The sequence below is a fragment of the Myotis davidii genome, unplaced genomic scaffold (assembly GCF_000327345.1).
Source record: "Myotis davidii unplaced genomic scaffold, ASM32734v1 scaffold235, whole genome shotgun sequence".
Lineage (NCBI taxonomy): Eukaryota > Metazoa > Chordata > Mammalia > Chiroptera > Vespertilionidae > Myotis > Myotis davidii.
Genome location: NW_006287462.1, coordinates 4084215 through 4105521, shown reverse-complemented (window position 1 = coordinate 4105521; position 21307 = coordinate 4084215). Strand labels below are relative to the sequence as shown.

The window sequence follows — 21307 nt, the reverse complement described above, 5'->3', positions numbered from 1 at the left end:
GTGGTGGGGGATAAAAGGGTGTGGGAGATGCGGGAAGAGACTGGACAAAAATCGTGCATCTATGGATGAGGAGAGTGGGTGGGGAGTGAGGGCGGAGGGTGGGGCGAGAACTGGGAGGAGGGGAGTTATGGGGGGAAAAAAGAGGAACAAATGTAATAATCTGAACAATAAAGATTTAATTAAAAAAAAAAAGAAAGAAAGAAACTCCCGAATTGGAGAGGGCTCCCCTGAGGGCTCCCAGATTGGAGAGGGTGCAGGTCGGGCTGAGGAACCCCCATACTCCTAGTGCACGAATGTCATGCACCGGGCCTCTAGTATTTTTATAAAATGGGTGTAGAACAGACTTCCTAAAAAAGATATAAAACTGCCCTAACTGGTTTGGCTCAGTAGATAGAGCGTCAGCCTGCAGACTCAAGGGTCCCGGGTTCAATTCCGATCAAGGGCATGTATCTTGGTTGAGGGCACATCCCCAATGGGGGGTATGCAGGAGGCAGCTGATCGATGTTTCTCTCTCATCGATGTTTCTAACTCTCTATCCCTCTCCCTTCTTCTCTGTAAAAAAAATCAATAAAATATATTTTTTAAAAAAAGACATAAAACTCAGAAACAATAAAAAAAAATTTTCTGATAAAACATTAGAATTAAAACATGTATATGACCAAAGTGACTATACTGGGTTAATAAGTATTACAGCAGGAAAAATAATTATAATCTACATTAACAGACAAAAATTACTATAAATAATATATAAAGAGCTCTCGCAAATCTAGAAAAAATTGCCCTGGCCAGGTAACCCAGTTGGTTCGAGTGTTATTCCAATATGTTAAGGCTGCGGGTTCAATCCCTGGTCAGGGCACATACAAGAATCAATGAAGGAATAAAAAAGTAAAACAACAAACCAACGTTTCTCTCTCTCAAATCAATAAATAAAAAATTTAAAACTAGAAATACAAACAACCAAAAGAAAAACAGACAAAAAGAAAGCAAGCAACTAGTAGAAAAGGAAATGAATGAAATTACTCAACCTTACTAATAATCAGGAAAACAAATATTTAAACAACAATAAAATATTTTTCCTATCAGATTGGCAAAAATTTTCAAGATTATTATTATCAAGGTGGGTTACACTATCAGTACATATAACTAATGCAGAAAGCCTGTATCAAAGGAAATTTGGCATTAACTATAAAAACTTTAAATGCACACACTCTCAACCAGCAATTTCACTTTTAGGAACTAGCCTACAATAGTATTCACCAATGTACACAAAAATGTATGTTGTTCAAGGATGCTCAGTGCAGCAACATGGTTTCCAATTTTTCTCACAGTCAAAAAGTCCATAATAGGAGCATGTATAAATTATAATAATTTAAGAAATCATTTTATGAATACTATGGAATATTCTGTAGACTTTAAAAAGAAAAGAGCAGATCACTAAGAACAGATAGGAAAAATAAATACCAGCAAAACTACTACAAAATAGTACATAAAAAACAACCTCTTCTTTGGTGAAGCATCTATTTGTATGTAGACACAAAAGCAAAGAGGTGCACATGTATGTATAATTGCTACATGTGAAAAAAAATTGAGGAGGCATATAAACCAATTGCCAGAAACTGCTCACCTGCTACATTAGGTACATTGCATTAAATGGTTTATAATATACCTACCAGTATATTACATTCATTATCAGAAAAATATTAGATTAAAATGTATAATATATGCTTTCAATGACATCACAGTAGAATAGACAATCCTTTTAGCACTTACTTGTGGTCCTTGAAAATGTCCACCAGAAAATTTTGGTTAATGGCTGGAAATATCTTAAAGAGCTGCTTCTCCTTTAGTTTAGTGGCACAATCTTTTTCAAACATAAGTGATTCCCTTTTCTAAAAAAAAAAAAAAAATCCTTAAAATGGAATTTATAATACAAATTATGCTAATCCAAAAGCATGGTTATTTTGTTGCAAAAAGACTAATAATTTAAAAGCAATAACAGACTTTCTTCACTGATTAAAGGCTAAAATTAGTAATATAAGTATTCTTGCACTATTTATTTATATCCCATTTTTACGAAGTATTTGAAGCTGCTCAAAAATATATATACAATCACACATATACATATGTGTTCATGTATATATAAATATATACATATATGCTCTCACATATACACACTCAACACATTCAAATATATATAAAACAGGATGAAGATATCTATATAAATAAATAGGGTATAAATAAATCAGAGAATAGAGAAAATAAAGGTAAGAATATAGATAAAGCTAGCAAGTAAAATCAGTACATAAATGAATGCACAAACTCTTGTTCAATTGCTAATGGTGGCCACAAATTCAGTTCTGCGCTTCTTCGTGCCCAAAGCAAAGGGGGAAACAAAGATTCTCAGTGTCCATAAAATAAAAACAAACCAGGTGCGCAGGAGAAGTACAGCTTTTTCTGTACTGAGACCTGAGAGAAATGTCTCCCATGGTCCTCATAAAAGGGACACTGTGTGATGCTGTCAACAAGGTCCACAAAAACACACTCTCCTCAATGGGCAAAAACTACAATGTACAAATAAGTTGCAAATTCAGGTTGACAGGAAATCTTAAAATTCACAATTTTTAAGTTTCAAAAGCATATTTATTACTTAAAAATAACTGTATGAGAATTGCTACTAATTGTTTTTTCCCCAGTCATATTTGGACCTGTTCAAATTGCTAAACCAAAAGAATTTTTATAAAATGTGCTACTTTAATCCTAACCTAGGATTACAGTAAACATTCTTAGAGTGATTTCTAACTTTAGGACAATTTGTTTGCTACGAAGATCCTAATGTCTGAAAAATAAGCTCCTATCAAATTTCAAAGGTGATTCTGAAAATTCCTAAATATAAAATTATGTAAATCTAGGACAATCCTAGAATAGTTATTGGTTTTGAAGCCTAACCATATTTAGGCCTTTTATGACACCAGATAATAATAAAAGAGGAACCACAGGAGGTGACCCATCTGGCCAATAAAAGAACGGATTGGTAAAGCTGACGGCATCATATATCCCAGAGTTGCTCAGAAGTACTTCTCCTGAGAAAGAGCCACCTCAAGAATTAAAAGTATTTCATGTTTTATTTAAAATATACATTATAATCTGAACTTACTAAAATATTCAGCAATCAGATTTATTGGCAATCTACCAGGCCATAGAGTTTCAAAACTTCAAATTCAAAAAACTGAAAACTCGTAATATTAATCACCTTACAATTAATTATTCTATCCATACATTACATCTAAAGTTTATTTTATAGTCTTTGCTTTAAAAAAAAATACAAAATGTATTTCTCCTTTGGGGACAAAAAATTAGGAGAAAGCATCACAAAATTCTCTTACTGGATTTGTACCTTGGGACCAAAACATATAGTTTCTATTAGGCAACCCAGACAAGACAAGCAAAAATTACTAATAAGAAAAACAGTGCATTAAGTTGGGAAGTCAAAGATGTTCATTTGTTCACTATTATACTGAGAGATTAAAAGGCAGTTAAAACCGTAAAAACAAGTTTCAGAAGTGGAAAAATGGCATTTCAACCAAAAGTATCATACCATTTTGGCATAAGTTCTAGGCTTCCCTATTTTTTAAAAAAAATCCATTTATCTACTTTATTACATAAATAAGCTGAAGAGGATATATGAAACAACATTAAATGATAAGATCCTACTGAAGAGATTGTTTCTTGGATTATATAAACATGCAAAGATGGGAATGCTAGCACATTTCCAATTTAATTAACAACATAACTAGAGAAAGTAAATATAAAAATAGAGGAACCCCATCATTCTTCTTATGCCCCAATTCTATGTATTTTAACCAAATATAAAGGTGTTCCTTTGAACAGTCAAATGAATAAGAAAGAAAATAAAAGTGTTAAGATCACCAGCTAAGAGTTATTTTTTTCCTTGAAAACGGGACTAAATGACTTCTAGGGTCTTTCCTCTTCTGATTTTGAAATTGTCTAATAATATTAATTTTCACAATTCCAAAAAAGGCTACGAACAATGCAAAGGAAACGAAATTCACTCATGACTTCATATAATTAGATACATTGAATATGGCACAAAAACAAAGTTCAAAATGAAATGAAGTTTCTGTTTGAATTTGTTTAATTGAAAAGTTAGATAAGGGTACTTAAATTTTTAATTCAAATTGTTAAAGTTCTAAAACATTCTCTAAAAAATTCTGTTCCAAAGGTGGATACTTCTGTAAAGTCAGACAGACATTTCTTATTACTAATTTATGAATGAAATTATCTTTAAGCTAGAGGACCGGTGCACAGTAGGGTCCCTTGGCCTGGCCTGTGGGAATCGGGCTGAAACTGGCTCTCCAACATCCCCCAAGGGGTCCTGGATTGGGAGAGGGTGGTTCTCGGGTGACACATCCAGGAATCAGGCTCCCTCCTCTCTGGTTCCGGGTGTGTCACCCGAGAACCGCAGCTGCAAGTCACCGCGGCTCAGCAGGTCCTGCGTTGAGCGTCTGCCCCCTGGTGGTCAGTGCGCACCATAGCTACCAGTCAGGTGGTCAAAGGTTAGATGGTCACTTGGGCTTTTATATAATAGAAGATAGATAGATAGATGACAGATCTCTTTCATGTTTCTAGAATTTAAAAATTGCATAAATGTTAAAAAGCTAAGGAATATGCAGCTCAATAGCCTGAAAAATTAAATCTAAAGCAACATATTTAACACAGATTGGTTTATTGATGTAGATTATCAACTAATTTCTCAGATGTAAAAAACTCCAGTTTTCAACTATGTTTAAAACATTTTTCAATTTTAACATTAACGTCAGTCAAGTTAAATACAGATTCCTGACTAGGAAATATATAATCAAACGAAAATCATAAAGTAAACATACATGATCAACCTAGAGTCAAAGACAAAAGCTTAATATTTATACTAACTCATACCAAATCGTGTTTTTCCTGTAAGGCAATTTCTTCCGACATTATTTCTCTGAGTGATACTTTTTTAGTTTGAGTATTCCAATGATCCATTAAGGGTAGCATTTCAGATGCTGCTAAAGTCTTCAGTAATTTTTTGCCAGTTCTTTGAGATGATTTTTGTTCAGTATTATCAAGACCAATATGCCCAACCAGGGAAGGATCTACAAAAGCAGTATAAACAGTGTCAGACCCTCAACAAAAAATATACAAATTAAACATTATACACTGTTACATTTACCTCAGAGAGACCCAGGGGAAACATGTTTTTTTACTTTTAGCTTTTAAACATAAAGCAACTCTGAAGTTTCAAATACATCTTCATATAACTGCAAGAAATGACATGTGTAAATGTAGGAATATTTCAAATGTGCCATGATTAAGTTTCACTAAAAATCAACTCAAAACGCTTCCCACTCTTTTCCATACCACACTGACACACAGAAAATAGTGACATATACAACAGTAAACACGGGAAGTTGCAGCCAACTCAAAGTGACCACCGAAAGCAGCTCTGGTTAGTTCTGTCCAGTCACTCCAAGGACTGAAAACCTCAATATTTGGGCAAATCTGTAACCAATCCACTGGAGGCACCCAATAAATACTGAGCAAATGATATTCAACATAAGGAAGGAACTGAACATCCTAAGAAGTTCACAACAATATATAACGTCAGCATTTCTATGGGATATCAACACATTCTGATACATTCCTTTGCTTTCCTGGAGAGTGAAAAAACAGTCACTACTGTCATTCACACAACTCTTGATACCCTTGGGCACCTCTAGTTTTCAAACGGCTTTAGCTCTTAAAGCTACGACACAAGCACATCCTAAGAATCTTTAGCCTGCAGTCCCAGTGTGGAGTGAACAAAACAAGTATATGGAGGAACTCATATACAAGAGGAAGACCCTTTTTAACAGGTCTGCCAACCTGCACTAATCACTGAGGACAATACTATCAAAGAGAAGTCTAGAATCAAATATTTTCAATTTGGCAGATGTACCTAAAGAGCAGGCTGACTTTTGTGCTCGAATAATAGTAACATCAAGAAAAATTTTTAATAGCCAAGTAATATTTCAACGATGCTCTCAAATACATGAACATTTTTATTGCTCTCAAACCAGAAGAGTTCTTTTATTCAGAGCAAATCTTAACAGAAAACACCTTGACTATATATATTAGAGCAAATCTTACATGTCCCACAGCACTCAGGAAAACTAAATTGTATTATAGGGTGTGTGTTTTCTTCATTATGAATATAAAACAACTTTTAAAGAACTTTTATTTGCAAATCCAAGTTCTTGGGTAACATATTTTATGAAAGTATGCTTAAAATGAGTTAAAATTCATACATACACACACCAAGTTTCAATGTCAAGACAAGATCATTAGCTAAAGATAAGTGCTTTTACCTCCCATAAACTTGCCACAGGATACCTCTTCTTGTCTTTGTCGCTCCTAAACACAAATACAGAACAGGGGATTGGCAAAGGAAGGTGCATTAGAACACAAGATTATATCATTTTACTCTAGAAATAATCTCTCCTTGTAAAATTATGTATTGTTCTTGCTAAAACCTAAATCCTATATAATAAAAGGGTAATATGCAAACTGACCCTAATGGCAGAACAACTGGTAACAACCCTTTGCTATGACGTGCACTGACCACCAGGGGGCAGATGCTCAATGCAGGATCTGCCCCCTGGTGGTCAGTGCACTTCCACAGGGGGAGCGCCACTCAGCCAGAAGCTGGCTCAACCATAGCAGGAGCCTCTCCTGCCTCCACGGCAGTGCTAAGGATGTCCAACTAACAGCTTAGGCCCACTTCCCGCAGGGAGCGGGCCTAAGCCGCAGTCGGACACCCCCCGAGGGCTCCTGGGCTGCCAGAGGGATGTCTGACTGCCAGCTTAGACCCAATCCCCCAGGGAGTGAACCTAAGCCGGCAGGTAGAAATCCTCCAAGGGGTCCCGGACTGTGAGAGGGTGCAAGCTGGGCTAAGGAACACCACCCCGCCCCCCAAGTGCACAAATTTTCATGCACCAGCCCTCTAGTATACAATAAAATCAGGTAAGTAAAATTATAAAGGATTACTACATCTATATATTTTTTCCACTTATAGAGCTCTTATGCTGTATTTAATCAGGCAGTACTGCAAGTCTTTAATTTAAGAAGTAAAAACTATTTATGACTTTTTCCTTTAAAAAAAAATCAACATATTGAGCTCCATCATTAATTATATAATTTAGCTAGTCTAGAAATAATCTAAACTACTGGGGGGAGGGGTAATCAGTAATCTTATAAATGATAAAAGTTTATTCTCTCTCAAAGTAAAAGTTCAATAAAACTCTTCCATATAACAGATTATATTGAAAAGCAAAGGTGACAAAATGAATATAAAAGGAGCTCTCTATAAAAATAAGCCTACAGCCCTAGCCAGTTTGGCTCAGTGGATAGAGTGCTGGTCTGCAGACTGAAGGGTCCTGGGTTTGATTCTGGTCAAGGGCACATGCCTGGGTTATGGGCTCCATCCCCCCCAGTGGAGGGCTTGCAGCAGGCAGACAATCAATGATTCTCTCTCATCACTGATGTTTCTATCTCTCTCTCCCTCTTCCTTCCTCTCTGAAATCAGTAAAAATATATTTTAAAAGATAAAAATAAAGTAAACCCACAGCCCTGGTCGGGTGGCTGTTGGTTGGAATGTCATTCCATACACCAAAAGGTTGCAGGCTCAAATCCTGGTCAGGGCACATAACTAGGTTGCGGGTTTGATCCCAGCTTGGGGTGTGTAAGGGGTAAGAGGGAGGGGGAAGCTAACGGATCAATGTTTCTCTCTCATATGACTATTTCTCTCACTCTTCCATCCTCTCTCTCTAAAATCAATAAGTATATCCACACATGAGAATTAAAAAAAATGAAGAAGCCTACCAACCATTACAGATTCTTTCCATTTCTCATGAATCACTTTAGCCAGATTCAGATCTATATGGACCACACAATCCTCAACTGTTAGAGACCCTTGTAAGGAGAAAAAAGAAAATATAATCATTACTCATATATTTGCAGAACACATACTCAACCACTTTATGTATCATAATACTAATTGGTGTCATTAATTACTAACCTATGTTTCTAGTTCTCTTGGAATATTTTTGTTTATTTAATGTCATTGCTTTCATATTTCTTGGCTGCTGCAATTATACAATACTTCATATATTTAAGTTAATCGTGTCCATCAGTCTAAAATTTAATTTATTCATTTCCATTAGATGAGACTTTTCAATAAGTGTGTTCTAAGAAATTAATCTTGCCTTATATGTATCTGGAGTAGCTCCTAAGGGTTAATAAAGGGTCATTTGTATAAATAAGTTGCAGTAAGTATCAGAGAAAACTTTCAAATATATGCATGGGATAAATATAAACTCTGTATAAACACTATTTCTTCAAATTACATTTTTTAAAATCCTCTACAGTGTCAAAAAGAAGGCAGACTGCCCTGGCCGGTGTGGCTCAGTTGGTTGAGCATCGTCCTGTGCACCAAAGGGTAGCAGGTTCGATTCCCGGTCAAGGCACATATCCAGGTTGCAGGTTCAACCCCCGAGTCAAAGCACATACAGGAGGCGACCTATCAATATTTCTCTCTCACACTGATGTCTGTCTGTCTGTCTGTCTCTCTCCTTCTTCCTCTCCCTTCCTCTCAAAAACGAAAAGGAAATAAGGTAGACAACACAAATTACTTTTCTATTTCAATTAACATGGAATAATTTTTAAATTGAAATAGAACTCTCTCCCCTAACCAGTTTGGCTCAGTGGATAGAGCGTCGGCCTGCAGACTCAAGGGTCCCAGGTTCAATTCTGGTCAAGGGCATGTACCTTGGTTGCAGGCACATCCCTAATGGGTGTGCAGGAGGCAGCTGATCGATGTTTCTAACTCTTTATCCCTTTCCCTTCCTCTCTGTAAAAAATCAATAAAATATATTTTTTTTAAAAAAAGAAAGAAAAAGAAATAGAACTCTCTATATTCTATTCACATAAAGACACACTTACAGCTAATTTACTTTTTCCTTACCTGAATCAATACCAACAGGGCCAAATAATTCATTGAGCTGAAAAGCCAGTTCAGGGGGTAATGCCAATTCCAGACAGTCTATGGTAAGAGATTTGGTCATCACTGGTGTGGGATTCAGCATCTCAGTTTTATCTTCCTCACTAACTCCAGCTGGCAAAGTACTCCCTGCCATTAGAATTTTTTCCATTTCCTGTTCATCTTCATTCATATATTCTTCTGTGTTAGGAAACTTCATATAGTCCTTTGGAAGATTCTCGTGTTTTGTTATTTCACAAGAGTCAGAAAAATAAATGTCTTCATTTAACTCGAGATTTGAAGTGCTCGATACAGAGTTTAAAATATCAGACAAATTCAAAGAATGCATACTGTCTCCAATGTCTGTAACTTCTAGAGTGTTCTCCATTTCACTCCAATCTTGAGCAGGAGTAGCTTTTACAGTACCTGAAAAAGACTGGTTAATATTATGTACAACTGGAAGTTCTGCCTGACTATTAAGTACTTCATTGGTATTCTTTAGATCCACGGTGACATTAGGAAATAGACTTATTAATCCAGGTTTTTCAGTAGTTGTAACTCTTATTTCTGCCTGCTCTGAGTGTCCCTTTTCTGAATCACAGGTAGATTGTGCATTCGTGTTAGTGATACCAATCTCATGGCTAAATTCTGGCACAGAATTAGAATCTTCCAAGGTTCCTCTTTGGCTAATAATTTCCTTCAAATTAAATCCTAGAGAAAATGGCCCAATTTGTGTTTCATCATATGATTTTTGGGTACTCTCAAATTCAGTATCCTCACATAATTTAGTTTCAGAATCCAACAAAAGGCTTGTGGCCCAAATAATATCTTTGTTACACCTCTCATATAAGTCTTTTAGGGCTTCTAATGAAAAAGATCCAAATAGTTTACAAAGAATATTAAGATTTTCAGATTCATCAGCACTGGTAAGCTCACTTTCTTCAACAAACGTGCTTTTATCATACATTACCCGATAGGGAATTGTTTCTTGAACATCTAAGTTTGTGTTAATATTGAAAGCTTTTGGTTTAAATCCATCTAATCTTCCTGTTAATACTCTCACAGAATCTGAAACACTAATTTTATTCTTTTCTATTTTCCATAAGAGAGCAAAATCCTGTGGTTCAGTCTGGGTACATGTGCCTACTTCCATTCCAGGGACTTCTTTAGGCTTTCCCTCTGGAAATTCAGCTGAAGTCTCTGCTCCTACTACCCCAGCAATAGTTGGAGCACTATTGGTAAAAGTAAGAGACAACGTGTGTTGCCCATGAATCATTTTATTTGGACAAGTCTTATTCTCACAGGTCATTTCACTAGATAGCATTTCAGAACTTCCTAGAATACCACTACCCAACGTTTTTAGTTCTTCAGGGCTTGTGCCCCAACAGGCCTCATGTGCTGTGTATGAGGATATTTCACTCATAATGTCATTAGTTCCAAATTCTAGGCTGGGTTCATTTAAAACAGCCTTTGGCGTTCTTGATCTGTGCTCTCTCTGAGCTAAAGAATCAGATGAAGGCCAGTCGCCCACAATGTTGAATGAGGTTTTTTCAGTATTTTTGTAAGCATCATAGTGACAGCTACTAAAAGCTTCTGAAGCATCATCACATTGTGACTTCTTGTCATCCTCTACACTTTCATGTGGACATTCTGGTTGCTGGGTATTACCCATATTCACAGACAGACCATTATCTAATACTTTGCGTGATGGAGGACAATTATACTTTTTGTCATTTTGTACAGATGAAGCCTTTTCCGTTTTTCGGTTCCTTTTTGTCCTCTGACCAATAGTTTTATCAACTGGCCAATCACCAACAAAATTTGACAGCTCATGTCTCGGACACTTTTCTAAAGTTGATTTGCTTTTTTGTTTTCCAAAAGCTTTTTTCTTTACCACTGCTCTTTCTTCCAATATTTCACCAGGTGAAGAATTTTCATTCTGAAGTGATGCAGTATTTGAAAGATCACAGTCTTCTTGATTATTTTCACCATAGCTAATACTTTGTGACAATCTCTCTACAAAACCATCTGTATCGGTTTTACTATGTTCTTCTTCAGAAGCCATTTCTACTTGCTCTTCTTTTTCATTTGTGTCTGTTACTCCTACTTTGCTTTCAGAATCAGAAAAATATGTTTCTGGAACTTCCTGAATTAAAGCACTCTGAATGTTAGGATTCACACCACTTCCTTTGTTTAAATCTGCACTAGAGAGACATGTGACATTCTCAGGTAACACAGCTTCTTTGGTCACTTCAAGTTTCTTCTCTTCAATTAACTCTATGTGCTTCAGAGATGAGGATAAGACATTTTCTTCTTTTCCAGAGGTAATGTCTTCATTGTCTTTTGGGCTGTAAGATTTTTTTAAGGTGTTATAAGGAAGCCTCTTAATGTTACTATTAACATTGTGATTTAAATTTAAAAAGCATTCAACTGAAAAGACACGTAACATTTATTTAGTCTAAAAGTTCTAGAAATATGATACATTAAAATTATAAAAGCTAATCTTGGTCTTTCTGTAATACACTATGAACACATCTCTTTGTTGTAACCCCAACCTAGCAAAATGTTTGGCATATAGGAAGCACTAAAACTTTTTTTAATTGAATAATATGAGATTTTAAGTTGTTTATTATGCATAAATATTAAAGTTATGTATCTAAATGTGTTCCCAGAAAAGGGCACACCTCCCTGGTTTCTTTCCTACCTGATTAAGCTTAACAATGTGAAACTAGGTCTGCCTCCATATCACCTACCTGCCATTTGCTACAGAGGAAAATGTTTAAGCTTCATTTACAAATCACAAAGAGTCACCAACATGATTTGCACAGTTAAAAGAAATGAGAGCTAGGGAACAGAGCTCTCAGTGGAGATGTCACTTATTAAATTTTTTAAAACCATCCTTAATGTTAATTTCAGACTCAGAGCACTTTTACCTAATCATTACTTTCCTTATCAACTTGTCAACTTATGTTCCTTACTTTCTTTACTCCCGGAGCTCTCAAAGTCTCACCTCTCCCATAAAGCCTTCCTACTGAAATCACAAGCATTGAGTTTCCTATATGCCAGATGCTATTCTAATCTAAGTCCTTTACAAGTGTTAATTCATAATCCTTATGAAATCCTATGAGGAAAGTGTTATTTTACCATTTTAGAACTGAAGGACTGAAGAATGGAGAGATTTTATGGTTACATATTATAAAACTTTGGGAAGGAAGCCAGGAAATAAGGCTCAAGAATCCATGTTTATCACTTCACAACACCTCAATGAAAAGGAATTTATGACTTTTCCCTTCCCAACTCCCAACTTATTTTTAATAGAACCTCTCCATACATTACCATTATAAAATATGGGCAATTCAGACCTCTATATATATTTTAAAGTTCTTCTTTACTCACTTATACAATTGTTTATATGTCCTAAATTTTTAACAGAATCAGTACTATCCTGGATTACACACTTTCCAAAGGCTATGACTTGCCCCAGGCTCAGTTGGTTGGAGCATCGTCTCATACACCAGGTCATAAGTGTGATTCCTGGTCAGAACACACACCTAGGTTGTGGGTTTGATACCCAGTCAGAGTCCATATGAGAGGCAACTGATAGATGTATCTTACATCAATGTCTGTCTGTCTGTCTCTCTCTCTCTCTTCCCCCCAACCTTCTTCCCTCTCTAAAATCAATAATTAAAAAAGTCTATGATTTGCATTACTTAGTAAAATTATACCATTAATAATTAATTTTTACACCCTAGCCAGTTTCACTCAGCGGATAGAGCATCGGCCTGGGAACTGAAGGAACCCAGGTTTGATTCCGGTCAAAGGCACATGCCTGGGTTGCGGGCTCAATCCCAATCCCCAGTAGGGGGCGTGCATTGCATTAGGCAGCTGATCAGTGATTCTCTTTCATCATGATGTTTCTATCTCTGTTTCCATTTCTCTCTGAAACCAATAAAAACATTTTTTTAATTTAATTTTTACTATACTAGCATGACAGCATTATTTTACTAATATCTAGGGAAACTATATTGATTATCTATCTATATATAAAAGGCTAATACGCAAAGGGTCCCCTCGAGAGTTCGAACAGGAGTTCGATCACTTGCGATGACATGCGATGACCACCAGGGGGTGGCGCGGAACAAAGGAAGGCCCCGGCCAGCAGCTGGCAGCCAGGGAAGGGAGGCCCAGGCAACAGCCAAAAGGCCACAATCAGCCCTGATCGCCGGTCAGGCCTACAGACCATATCCATGCATGAATTTCGTGCACCAGGCCTCTAGTGCATGAAATAATAACAATGAGGAGATAAGGTAACAGATAAAGATTAGAATAGCAGGAAGTTACATACTGAAGAAAGGAATATTCAGAGTATAAACATGGCCCCACAAAATGCCCTGACAATGAAAAACCTCTCATCATCACTCAAACTTTTACTTTTCCTGCTAATCATATACATCTTGCTTCAGGTAAGAATATCTATATAAGCTGTGCAAGTTATCTGGCAGTGATTTCACGAGCCAGTGATTTCACAATATAATTTTTTTTAATTATATTTTATTTTTTTATTTTTTTTTTAAAACAAAGACTTATATTTTTTTTTAAATATATTTTATTGATTTTTTACAGAGAGGAAGGGAGAGAGATAGAGAGCCAGAAACATCGATGAGAGAGAGACATCGATCAGCTGCCTCCTGCACATCTCCCACTGGGGATGTGCCCACAACCCAGGTACATGCCCTTGACCAGAATCGAACCCGGGACCTTTCAGTCCGCAGGCCAACGCTCTATCCACTGAGCCAAACCGGTTTCGGCGATTTTTTTTAATTATATTTTAAATTGAATATTTGTGCATAGGGACTTTAACCTACCTAGAACTTTGGTCCTCAAAAGAATATGCACATAACTCAACACGTTCAATTTTTTCTGGCACTGAAGAACTCATGATTATTGGCACTGAAACAAAACGTTGATAGTGTTCCAACATTCTTGTTATTTTTTCTTTGCTTACCCCATGAATATTACGCCTAAAAAATCCAGAGGAGAAAAAGATAAGGATATTGGAAATTAAGCTTTTAAAACAATCAGAAAAAATAATGTCATAAAAAACAATATATTTATAATGCATAAAAATAACAAAGCTGGCTTATTATGAATAACATATACTATTTGAATCTAATTTTCATTTTATTCAGGATGTCTTAAATTATCATTTTCTTAATCATTCCATATAATCTTTTCCAAATAACCTTTATCAATTTGGGGGGAAAATGCGCAGATCCTAATAACTTTAAAAGTTATTCTCAAGCTCTGCAAAAAAAAAAAAAGAATCTCATAAGAATATGATCATCATTTCAAGGTTTTAATTAATATTAAATAGTGAGTAAAAAAATTCCAGAGTAGATGTTCCAAAGGACCCTCCTGCTGCAAAACACTGAAACCTAACTAAATTAAAGCATACATTTTAATACATTTTAAGTTCAAACAAAGAAAAATAAATCCTAATATTTAAACTCTCAGATGTGCAAATATGAAGTTTGTTATAGTTGTGACTTCACTCATGATGGTTTATTTCTTGGTGTGTTTTTGTTTATGAGCTTATATTTAATGGAACCTAACATACTGGGATCTTTAGGGCTTAAACTGGGAGTGCTTTCATTCATGCAGCATCTGAAATTGCATCTTCCAGGACAGTATGCTTTAGTCTTATTTAAAGAAAGCATCTTACTTGCAACTCTCCTGTCTAAGGTTGGTTCCAAGGCTTAGGGTCTGGATCCAGGGCTAATATTAACATTTGCCACCTGGAAAATCTGGCTCTCATATTTACCTACCTCGATCTTGTCTGGTTTCAGATCACAGAGAAGCAAAGAGAAAATATGAAAGGAAAGTTAAGAGACATAGACATTGAGGACAGAGCAAAAGGTCTAGTATACGTTTAATCCAAGTCCCAGAAAGAGAAATGAGAGTACATGGGACAGAAGCGATTTAAAGAAAAATGGCTGCGAATTTTCCAGAACTGATGAAAAAAATCAAGCCCGTGATTTCAGAAGCCCAACAAATCCCATAAAAGATAAATAATAAGAAATCCACAACTAGAAACATAGTACTGAAAATGTCATTCAAAGATAAAGAGATGATATCAAAAGCAACCGGAAATTAAAAAACAAAAAAGTCACCTACAAAAAATTAAAATTACAACTAACTTTACAACAAAAATGGAAGTCAAAGAGAGTCAAATGTTATCTTCAATAACAGAAACTGTCCATCTAGAATTTATACATTAGCAAAAGTACTTTAAAAGAATGAGGACAATAATGGGATTTTCAGATTTAAAAAGAAAAAGTGTGACATAAAGCAGGCCTACACTGTAAAGAAAATCCTAAAAGATCAATGTCAGGCAGAAGGAAATTCCCAGATGAAAGATTTATACTGAAAGAAAAATTAAGCACAAAGTGCTAACTCCTTAATTAAAAACAAACAGTATCTGTACATTCTGGATAATCACAGCATGAAAGTTGGAAGAGAGGTATTCACAGCATGTAAGTGTATTAGAGTTAAAATGTTTAGAGGAGTAAAGCTAAGAAAATGCTTCAACTTTAAAATTTGCATGATAAAATTTTTAATGTAACACCAGAAAAATAAAAATAGTACATAAAATTTCCAAATTAGCACAGAAGAAAAAAATAAGAAAATTTGCATACAATAAAAAAATAATAAAACATGATAGGAAAAAATTTTCAAATATATAATTTTCTGTGATAGAAGATAAAACAATCACAGAAAAGGTGAGATAAATAGAAAGCAGAGACAGTAAGAAGCAAAACCTATTATATGAAAAACCAAAATAACCATAAAAGAACTAACAATTAAAAGCCAAAGATAAACAGAGTGGATTTATTAAAAACCCAACCATACTAGTTACGAGAAATATACCTAAACACAAAGATACTGAAAGGTTGAAAATAAAAGTATAGAAAAAAAATCACACTCAAATATAACTAAAAGGAAGCTGGTGAAATTCTGTTAGTATTAGACAAATTAGATTTTGTAACAAAAATTAATATTAAGAAAAAGAGAAAATCGCTAAACAAAGATAAAATATCCAAGAATCAGAGGTATATAAAAAGCTTAAGCTTCTATACACTTCAAAATACATCCTCAGAATATATAGAGTGAAAATAGGCAAAGTTATAAGGAGAAACTAACATATTCAACACAATATAGAGAGATTTCAACACATCTCTCTCACAGATTTCCTCATATTAATCCATCAAGCAAACTTTTAAAAATAAAAATAAAGCTATGGGAGATGTGAACAACAGAATAATAATTTATTAACACACCATAACCAGTATACATTCTTATCAAGCAAATATAAAACATTTATTTAAAAAACTGACAATGAACTAGACCATAAATACATTTTTTAAAATATCACGTAATTGGTATCACACAAACTGCATAATCTTACCTACTGAAGTTGAAAACAAATTTTTTTAAGATAAATTTAAAAACCATCTGTTCAGGAATTTAAAAACATAGTTCTAAATAACCCAAGGTCTAAAGAATAAAATTAATCATAATGTGAATTAAAAAACAAATGGCAAAAAGAAAGTATTATATATTAAAATTCTGGGAGCAGCTAACATAGTACCCAGTGAAATTTATAGCACCAAATTATATTACAAAGTGACCTAAACTTTCAAGTAAAGATTTTTTTAAAATACAAGAGTATACAAAGCAAAATAAATTTTTTGAAAAGCACAGATAGTAGAATAAAAGAGAAGCAGAAATATAAAAAATTAAATATAAAACAACTTATAATAGAAAGATCAATCAAGCAAAGTTATTTGAAAAGGCTAATAAAAAGTCTGATCTCTGATGAGAATAATCAAGAAAAAAGAAGGGAGCTATACATAAACATATTAAGATGAGAAGGGGAACTTAAGTATAGATACAGCAGAGATGTAAATGGTAAGAGAATATGATAATTGTTTTAATAAAGTCTTAATAAATTTGAAAACTTTGGTGTAATGGAAAAATTTCAACTGAACCTTCTCAGAAAGAAAACACCAGATCCAGACAGTTTCGTAAGTAAATGCTATCAAATATTCAAACTTACATATACTCATAAAAGAGAAAAAGAAGAAATACTTCCCAACCAATTTTATGAACCTAAAACCATGATACCAAAGCCAGGCAAGGCAGGGCAAGGAAGAAAAATATGTAGGCTAATCTCACTCATTTATACAGATAATGTATCAAAAGAATAGAAAGGAATAAAGTACTGGTCCATTCTATATGGATGAACCTTGAACCATTAAACTAAGTGAAAGATGCCAGATACAAAAGGCCACATATTAGTAGGATTCCATTTATATGCAAAATCCAGAATAGACAATCCACAGAGAAAGAAAAACCGATTAGTGGCTGCCAAAGTGGAGGAGTGTGGGAAGAGGACTGGAAGTGACTGATAGCAGGTTCGGGGTTTCTTTTTGAATAGTTGCTCAACATTGTGAATACACTAAAATTAGATTGTCCTTTAGTTAGTATTGGAATTAGTTAAAATTGCCAAGTCTGTCCTTGTCCTGAGTAACATTTTTATTCAAGTCAAACAACCAAACCAAGGGGGGGGGGGGGGGTGAAATACCTGGACAACTGAACAGCTGGGCATCTGCTACCTTTCCCATCTCTATCTCCTCATTTCCTTGCAGTATTCTAAGTCACTAGGCAACTACAATGATTTGTTCCTCCCAGTAGCACAAGGTTCAAGTATGCCAAACCTTAGCATCTGTTCTAGTTTCAGATAATGACATTATTAGTATTAAAGTATTGCCTATATAAGGACAATTGGAATTTTTCTGTTAATTAGCTCAATTTTAGGAACAAAAAGATACAAACTCTTCATAAACTGAATTAAAAGCCTATATGCTTTTTGTTATACAAAATTTGTTATCAATTTTTAAATGGCAAAGCTGCAATCTAATCCATTTTGTTTCATTCATTATTCATAAGGGAGAAAAATCTCAATAGATTTTCTATCACTGCCATGAAATAAAAAATATATTAAGTAGTCTCCCAAGTTTTACCTCGCAAGTTCCTTTGGTTTGAACTTCCACCATGTGTCTGGTTCCCGGAAAAGGACTTTATATTTATGCTTTTGAGACTGAAAACAAAAAAGATAAAAGCTTTTATAAATAATTACATCTATGAAATCAAATTCATTGTATCCAATTCAAAGCATGTTAAAACTGAACCCAAAAGCTTATCTAATCCTGTTGGGGGAGGGGTTGATAATCCTCACCTGAGGATAATTTTTCCATTGGTTTTTCTAAAATATATTTGTATTGGTTTCAGAGAGGAAGGGATAGCGAAAGAGAATAGAAACATCAATGATGAGAGAATTATTGATTGGATGCCTCCTGCACGCCTCCTAGGGATTAAACCCACAACCCAGGCATATGCCCCTGACCAGAATCAACTGGGGACCTTTCAGTCCACAGGCCAATGTTCTACCCACGAAGCCAAACCAGTCAGGACTCCATTCATTTTTAGACAGTGGAAGGGAGGGGGAGACACAGAGAAAGAAACATCAATGTGAGAAAGACACATCAACTGGTTGCCTCCTGCACAAACCCGGATGGGACTAGGGAACAAGCTTACAACCAAAGAATGTGCCCTTGACCAAAATCAAACCCAGGACCCTTTAGTCCTCGGGCCAACGCTCTATCTACTGAGGCAAACACACTTGATGAGTATGTTAAATTGATAAAATGCACAATCTCTTTGACCCAGCAATTAACTTCCAGAAATTTATGCTACTAATAGTTATATAAGAGTGTAAAGATTGCCCTAACCGGTTTGGCTCAGTGGATAGAGCATTGGCCTGCAGACTCAAGGATCCCAGGTTCGATTCTGGTCAAGGGCATGTACCTTGGTTGCGGGCACATCCCCAGTGGGGAGTGTGCAGGAGGCAGCTGATTGATGTTTCTCTGTCTTCGATGTTTCTAACTCTCTATCCCTCTCCCTTCCTCTCTGTAAAATATCAATAAAATATATTTGAAAAAAAGAGTGTAAAGATATGTACACAACAGGATATCCAGTTCACCATTATTTGTAATAGCAAAATAAATAAATTAAATAAATAAACAAACTCAGTAGATTATGGAACTAGCTAAATAAGTGAGTGTTTTTATGAAAATATTATATAATTTTCTAAATTCCGTATGTACAAATGAGAAAAGGTCCTTAATATAAATGTTAAGAAAGTAAGATACAGAATTTTCAGCTGGGTAAAAGAGGATTATTCACATGTTTGTACATTAAAAGCATCTAACTCAAAGGAGTAAGATTTTAAGCATTCTTTATGGTTTGAATATTACCATATACATGCATGGCTTTTATAATTTCAAAATTATTTAAAATATCTCATTCTATTTTTTGAAACTCTGACTATAATCTAAAAAGCCAAACCTTACACTTGTGCACTAACTAGGTCCATCTCTTGTCTCCATCTCAAGGATAACTGATTTCAGCAATTCTTCCCTCTTTCTAAGGCAACATTAATTGTTCCCTCCTTCTTGAATCAATCCCATCACATTCAGTTTTTTCCCATCTTACTCTTCATCTCACTTCCCCTGCCAGCTATCTTCCTGTTATTGTCCTGCTCTTCTTTGTAGGAAAATGTCTCAAAATAATTACTATATTCTCTGTCTCCAATTTCTCTAGTAGGCTCGTAAACCCACTTCCATTGGCTATTCCACTTTAACTGAGCACCAAGACCATGAATTACTTACACACTGAAAAAATGCTATGGTGCCCTAGCTGGCTTGGCTCAGTGGATAGAGCGTCAGCCTGCAGACTGAAGGGTCCCAGGTTCGATTCCGGCCAAGAGCACATGCCTGGGTTGTGAGCTAGATCCCCAGTGGGTGGCGTGTAGGAGGCAGCCAGTCAGTGATTCTCTCTCATCACTGATGTTTCTAACTCTCTCTCCTCCCTTCCTCTCTAAAATCAATAAAAGTATATTTTTTAAAAAAAAATTTAAAAAAAAATGCTATGGTTAATTCTCAGCTCTCTCCTACTTGATCCTCAGCATTTGTCACCATTCATCACTCTCTTCTTACACTTTTCACAAGTACTGCTTTTCCTCCTACCACACTGAGTGTTCTGTCTTTTGTGCTAGTCCCTCCTTTTCACCCAGACCTCTTCTCACAATGGAATGCCTCAGACTTAGTCCTTGCTCCTCTACTCCGATCTACACTCAATTCCTCAATAATATCACTCCATTCATTGGCTTTAAATATCATCCATATGGTAATGACTCTCGCCCTAGCTGGTCTGGCTCAGTGCATATAGTAATGACTCTCAAATATATACCTTTAGCCTATAAAAAGATGTCTCTCACATCGATGTTTCTTTGTCTCTCCCCCTCCCTTCTACTTTCTCTAAAAATCAATGGAAAAAAATCAATACAAAATTTGTTATCCATTTTTGAGCTCCAAACTTATAGATCCAATTGTCTATTCAGCAAACTTAACATATTCAAATCTCAACTTTCTAAAACTATTACCCTACATACACTCACCTCAAACCTATTCTACCTGAACCCTTCTCCATTGCAGCTGATGACAAGCTCCAGTACACAGGCCAAAAACCAACATTAATGGCTCTCATCATACCCAACTGCTCTCTTTCACATCCACATCAATTCAACAAGAAATCCAGTTGGCTCTACTTTCAAAATGTATCTAGAATCTAACACTACTCTACTCACTGGCACCTTCACTGCTACCATGTTGGTCTGAGCCACCTGCTCTTTGTTGCTATAGCCTTCTAACTAGTCTCCCTGCTTCCATCCTTGCCACTGCCCCCCCCCCCACCTCAAAGTCTACTCACAACACAGTACTACTATGTCACTACTCTGATCAAAACCCTATTATGGACTGAATGTTTGTGTCCCTTCAAACCCCATATGTGGAAACCCAAATCCCACCAGGTGACTATATCAGGAGATACGGCCTTTAAGGAGATAAGTATGGTTAAATGAGGTCATAATGGTGGGCACTGATCCTTATAAGATGAGACACCAGCCCTGACCAGTGTGGCTAAGTGAATAGTGTCAATCTGCGTGCCAAAGAGTCATGGATTCATATCTGGGTTGCAGGTTCGATTCCCGGGATCAAACGAGATCTGCCCTACCATCTCCCCAACCACCAATCATTGTGTCCCTCTCACATTGTT

At 35.6% G+C, this 21307-nt stretch overlaps 1 protein-coding gene across 5 annotated transcripts in view; it reads right to left on the bottom strand.

Annotated features, from left to right (window-relative positions):
- The window catches only part of N4BP2 (NEDD4 binding protein 2), a 79071-nt gene that overhangs the window by 23818 nt on the left and 33946 nt on the right, over positions 1–21307 (bottom strand). For all 5 annotated transcript variants that reach the window (XM_006759303.2, XM_015561028.1, XM_015561029.1 and 2 more), the window contains 7 exons: positions 18157–18233; positions 13939–14094; positions 9059–11421; positions 7922–8007; positions 6405–6450; positions 4957–5153; positions 1771–1889 (listed from right to left, as the gene is read on the bottom strand). In XM_006759303.2, coding sequence (XP_006759366.1) covers positions 1771–1889; positions 4957–5153; positions 6405–6450; positions 7922–8007; positions 9059–11421; positions 13939–14094; positions 18157–18233 — 3044 coding nt within the window. The remainder of the gene's footprint in view (positions 1–1770; positions 1890–4956; positions 5154–6404; positions 6451–7921; positions 8008–9058; positions 11422–13938; positions 14095–18156; positions 18234–21307) is intronic.